The following is a 6,377-nucleotide window of genomic DNA, read 5'->3' on the forward strand; positions in this document are numbered from 1 at the left end:
AAAATCAAATATAAGTTTGACATATGAGTCGTACGGCGTAAGTTTGAAGCACAATGATCAAAAAGTAGTGTGTGATGATAGTTGTTTACATGTTTTTAAAATTGATTCATATAGACTATTATGCTGGATTATAGATATTATATTTATTTCAATAATGAAAAATAAGATTTATATAAAATATACTATTTCATGTATGATAATATTGAACACGCATGTCTTTGAATGACCATCAAAATTATATAAGCGCGAGCTATGTTTAAGTTCTGCGAAAGCGATTGTAACTAACGATATTGAATGATTGCTGATATAGTTTAAATAGTAATATTTTATACCAATGTACCATAAAATGCAATAACCAATTTTATGATTGTGCTGAAGGCAATATGATTTCAATATATGCAAAACGATGCTCGAACTGTATGAAAAGATATCACTTTAATCAACTTCTAATTTGCCAACTTATACTGTCAGCAAACGGAGAAAAACTCTAAAAAACTCTTGAGATTTATTTTTACGCATTTTCATTTTAGCCAACAGCTTCGTAAATTTAATCATTTGATGGAAGCAAAGAGGATATGAAACACCGGAAATGAAATGATTGAAATATTTACTCTTCCGCAGTGAAGCACAATTCACACGACAAGGGGAATTTGTTTGAACTGTACCGATTCAATTGTCGTTAACTTGCGCATATAAAACCACAAATTGATGTCCAGTGTTAGTGTAAGCTTCAAGCATCAGGAAACGCTATTTTCTCGTTGGAATTTGTGTAGATGCGATTTTTGTATGTCAAAACATGTTAATAGCATTCATCACCTATTACAAATTAGGTTCATCATGGCATGTAGCATAATGATGCATGTAAATGTTATACTGAATACATCACATGTACATCAAAAAATTAAAAAGTAACACATTGTGTATCCATACTGTTCGTGAAAAATACCAGCGTTTTATTTGCTAATTCATATGTTGTAATATTAGTATACCACTACGACTTTTGTATGAACATTTATCGCTAGACATCATTGTATACAATAAGTTATACATTTCAGGGATTTGGAAGAAAAAGATACTTTACAATTATAATATAGCTAAAAATCAAGGCTAAATAAAGATATTTTAATATATATATATATATATATATATATATATATATATATATATATATATATATATATATATATATATATATATACATATATATATATATATATATATATATATATATATATATATATATATATATATATATATATATAATGTGTGCCTGGACAGATGCTCCAATCTAAACTCCTCAAATTTATCAAAATTTCAAATTTATACTACCAACTATAAATTGATAATAATTTCACTCGGAGAGGCAAATGAATCTGAAAAGATCAGTCTCTAGAAAAATCATCAAAAAAACAACTGATATTATTTATTTCAAATTTTTATTTTTTATCTGCAATTTGAACAAAAAAATATATATTCGTCATTTGGGAATAAGCGAGTTTTGTGGAAATATGGTTGAAGATTTTTATGTCATCACGTTTTCATGAAACCAGTGAAATAACTAAAGCTCATCTCTTCTACTAGATATTTCAACCCACTGTACCTATTAATATATCTGAAGATTGGATGCAATACTTTTACATATTATATGCAATTGTGGTTATTGAGCAACATAGTGCATTGTTTAGTAAAACTTTACTTTGAACACCGTTTTTATGCTTTTCAAAATCAAGCTCGCTATTTATTTAATAAAAACTGAAATTCAACGATAAAACTGTAATAACATTGAAAATTTTAACTGATCATGTTATACATTAAATATGTATATATAACCTACGGTCGTTACATATATAAATAATACAATGCTAAAAAAGGTTAAATAATGTGACATGCGTTATGGTTTAAACAAATCTTACCCAAAACCAGTAGGCCACCTTTACGGTACAGTTCAATAATCGTATATGATTGAATACGTTAAGTAAAATACACCAATAAAAGGAAGACCACGAAAAACGTTGAGAAAATACTCATCGACGAAATATTGTGAATGATTGAATCGGTAACGGAGCATAAACGAAGTTTAGTGTAGATCCATTTATTCCAACATATAAAAAAATATAAAACAGAATTACAAATTATAAACAAAAGTATTAGACATTTTAGTATTTGATTTAGATATTACCTTAAAATGCTAAATAAAGAAGACAGCGATGTAAATCCGTACAATAAAAATGAAACGTTATGAGCATAATTCATGATCAATTTGTGTGATACAAAACAAATTGAATAAAAACATAATAAATTTGTTTGTTACAACTATTTACAACAAACATAATGCAATATGAAAGAAAAAAAAAAGAAAATTACATATTACACAATCAACTAAATTTCATATGAATGAAAATAATAAAATAAATGAAAGATTAGTAAGCGTGGATTATTCGGACCAAGTTACAAAAAGCTTAGTACAAAGCTAGTTTTTCGAATATTTGCATTTAACATTTTTTAATCAACCAGCCCAGAAGGGTAGCTCTAATTCGCTCACACTACAACTGATATCGGTTTTGACAAAAATTTCTTCCCTATCCCTTAAAATGTTGAAATTAGGGTATCATTAATACTTTTGAACGCTTTTATGGATATTTCAAAATAAAAGTATTAGGTTGAAATCCACATGTGGCCCACCATTCTCCGTAAATAGTATGCGTAAAATAAAAAGCAAACAACCGACTATTGTTTGTAGCCGACTATAGTTATTAACATTATAGAGCAAATATTTGAGCTGTCTCGAACAAGAAAAATAATAATAAATATGAATGACAAAAACAACGACATTCGAAACAACTATCACAAACAGCAAAAACCGGCTAATCGGAGGTCGGTATACAGAATCGACAACAATAGCCTTGGGGACTTGATATACACAAAGCAAAGAAATTATGGTGTACAGTCGTGGACGTGCAGTTTCTGTTTATCTTCGATAAAAAGAAAAAGCATTTTTAGGAATCTATTTAAGATAAGGGAATATAATAAGATGTCATAGCAAGATAATGAAACGTAATTCAACATAAATTATATGAAAAAAAAATTACTTAGGTGATAAATGAACTTGTCTGGCAGAATCTCATTCATTATATAAACGAAGTTAGGCCTTGTTCAAACTATTTCCATCAAATCGTAAGCGTATTTGTTTGTTGTGATAAAAATGAATTTTTTTTTATTTATGGAAAACGCTAATGGAACAATGTAAAATATCAGACAGGACCCGATTCGTTAAAAAAGATCCATAAAGGTGTTTAGCAGACCAACAATTCATTTATTGGTGTTTTTTATCCGATATCGTTTTTCAAATGTTTGATCTGGAAAAGTTTGAGCATATTTGGTAAATGTTTGGTTGCCAATGCGGAGGCTGTAGATAAGTGAAGTAAATGCTGAAGTACATATAGTTTATGTGATAAATATTTACGCTAACCAAATACATTATTCTGAAGTAATAACATTAAACAAAAACTGGCAATGATAAACAAACTTATCAATGAAATATCGTACTTTCATTATAAAGTTAAATAATTGTTACGATTAGATAAAATTGGACATTTAGATATTAATTACATTTACAGTCTCAACTACAATTATTACCTTTAGATTTACTATTTTATTCATTTGCAAATTTCATTTATAGATAGACGAATAAAAAGATCTCTAGTTTGTGCAGGGAATTAGACAATAGAAAGGTTTTTCTTTAAAAGTACGCCATTTCCTCAAATTCGCATCGCTAACGGATAGGGACATAGGGGATAACGGGTTTCGAATAATGGATAAACGAACACAAACGTAAATTCTTCTATTATTCAAACGGTCTTTCGTACATTCGTCGTGCTTACCAAATTCCTTGCATCCCCACCATCGCGCACCTTGCTTAAATCATGAGGTTTCTTCTCAGGAGGCACACATTCGAAAAAATTTTCCCGTGTAGCTTAACCCATTTCTTTTTTCCACCTTGCCACGCTGTTCTTCAAGCTTGTGGTCACACTTGTATGTCGCTACATGGCCAACGGCTATCGATTGGCTACACTATAGCACAGTGGTGTAGAGTTGAGCCAAAAGGGAAAAAGCAACAAAATTCAAACAAAAACCGGTTTTAAAAGCGTACTTCAGTCGCGTATACCGCTTAAAAGCTACCGAGAGTAGGCACTAGCTTGCGTTTATGCCCAATCGGCCTACTATGCCGCTCACCGTGTGGCTCATGTATGTGTGAATTGAAGACAAGTATAAGTAAACTTGATCTGAAGCTGCCCGCATTCCGAGAAGGTTTCGATATGGAGAGTACATACATACAATCATCCATCCTGATGACGACAGCAGCAATGCTATTGGAACTACTGACGTTTGAAGTCTATAGTCGTTGACTCCATCGATAATCAATGGAATGACGTATACAACTACTAGTAAGGCTGGCCTCCGTGATCTAGCCATACATTCGCAAACACGATTATTCAGAAATTACCTAGGTATTTCATATATATGACTAACGTATAGATGAATGAATATTTTCAAAAAAATTGCCATACCATGACAGATCAAATATACTCTTTATCGAATCTTAATCGAACGTGTTATTATTTTCATTCCTGTTATAAAAACGACGTTATTTATCAGTCCTTACATATACAAAAAGCAGTGAAATCAAAATTCGATGCTTTTTTTATTAAATAAAAACAGTTGAAGAGCTGTCCTGAGGCTGTACCGCAATCATGTACGCCTAAGATATGAATATTTTTTGTGGTTATCACATGTTTTAAGCTTTACAATAAATCAGTTAGCTAAATATCACTTTTGAGTAACAAAACGCATATATTTGTTTCACAACCTTGAGCCTTGTGAGTTTTTTTCTTTTTTATCCTTTCCTGCCACAAAAACTCTCATAATAAAATTGAAATACAGCAAAGGTTTCATTGTCAATGATGCATTTCTAAAGCTTAGATATAGATTCTTTACTTATTTGCTTCTTTATCAGGCGCTACAACCGCTTAGCGGTCGATAGTTTCCTCTATCTTATAGAACCCAGCATCGGTTCTTTTTGCTGTATAATAGCATTAATAATATTTCATCACTTCCATATCAATTATACACTAACACGGCAATTTTCTTCTACCTTTAGTTTTCAAATCTCCACATGTACTTTCAAAAAATAATCGCTGATATTCGCGATATTCGTGCCTAAATTGCATTAAGATGATCATTTCCAATAAGTTATGAGACATGAAAATCCATTATTCTGAAATATTGAAAAACAAATAAAGAAAAACGTACCAATAACATGTCTGAAAAATCAAATCGTGCAGCCGGTTTCAACAAGTTAAGACTGCTTGTGTTTTTTTACAAACAAACCCTATATCATTCATGTAATAATTGATCTTCAATTGCTAATGAACGAAAAATATAGAGAAAAACTATTTGTTTTAATCTTGAACGGGAGCAGACGCAAGCACTGACTATTCTTGTACGTGAAACCTTAAGTCAAGTCAAGTCAATATTGAACAACTGTCAATAATTGAACTATATTTCTGCTCAAATTTCAACCTGCAAAACGTAAACACATAAAAAAGACCATTTATAATGTAGTACTACAAATGATCTTCTTCTTCTTCCCGAAAGATTCACAAATATAAAAGAGATCATGTGTTTTAAATTTTTTCTTCTTACACGGCCCAACATCCGGTATACCGGTCATGGCTCGCCGTGTTAAGGCTTTCTATGAATTAATATTTTTCACATAGCCGGATAGTCAATCCTGACTATGGAGGAGGCTAAGTCGAGATTTGAACCCGAAACCATTCGTGTATGTGTGACGCACGCTAACGCTTCGAGCTATTGAGTTCCTTAAAGAGTCTTTCAAAATGAAATAATTCACCGTTTCAGGCAATATTCCATTCCATGCTCGAGATGGATGATGCAATCTTTTGATCATCAAAAATAGCACATGCACTGTAAGCATTGGGAACTAACACGCACCAATTTGTAGGGGAATTGAACAATTCGATAATGCCGGCCAAGAATTTAACAAGATAGCTTCACATGCATAATATATTAAATATTGATGTGCATGTTTCTAACCGATGCCGATGAAACATAAATGTTAATTTAAATGAAAAAACGTGCACATAGTATAATATTTCATCTTTGCTCTACAAAATCATGAAATCAACCAATTCTCCCGTGGGTAGAATGCCACACTCACCTTAGGTAACGATGCTAGACACTGCTGTTTCACATCCCACACAATTTTGTCCGACGGGAATTGGAGACTTTTGTGGACATTGAGCTCAGGGACGAAAACACGCACAAGCAGCCATCCTTCTCTTGGTTCAGGCGGAGGC

At 31.6% G+C, this 6,377-nt stretch overlaps 1 protein-coding gene across 1 annotated transcript in view; it reads right to left on the bottom strand.

The window, feature by feature from the left end:
* Positions 1 to 6,377, bottom strand: part of LOC128721969 (uncharacterized) — a 30,781-nt gene that overhangs the window by 18,053 nt on the left and 6,351 nt on the right. Inside the window, exons 2-3 of the mRNA XM_053815779.1 lie at positions 6,239 to 6,377; positions 1,914 to 1,931 (exon numbers count right to left, since the gene is read on the bottom strand). The exon at positions 6,239 to 6,377 is cut by the window's right edge and continues 168 nt beyond it. Of these exons, the coding sequence (XP_053671754.1) occupies positions 1,914 to 1,931; positions 6,239 to 6,377 (157 nt within the window). The remainder of the gene's footprint in view (positions 1 to 1,913; positions 1,932 to 6,238) is intronic.

This window comes from Anopheles nili, chromosome 2 (genome assembly GCF_943737925.1).
Source record: "Anopheles nili chromosome 2, idAnoNiliSN_F5_01, whole genome shotgun sequence".
In the NCBI taxonomy this organism is placed as follows: domain Eukaryota; kingdom Metazoa; phylum Arthropoda; class Insecta; order Diptera; family Culicidae; genus Anopheles; species Anopheles nili.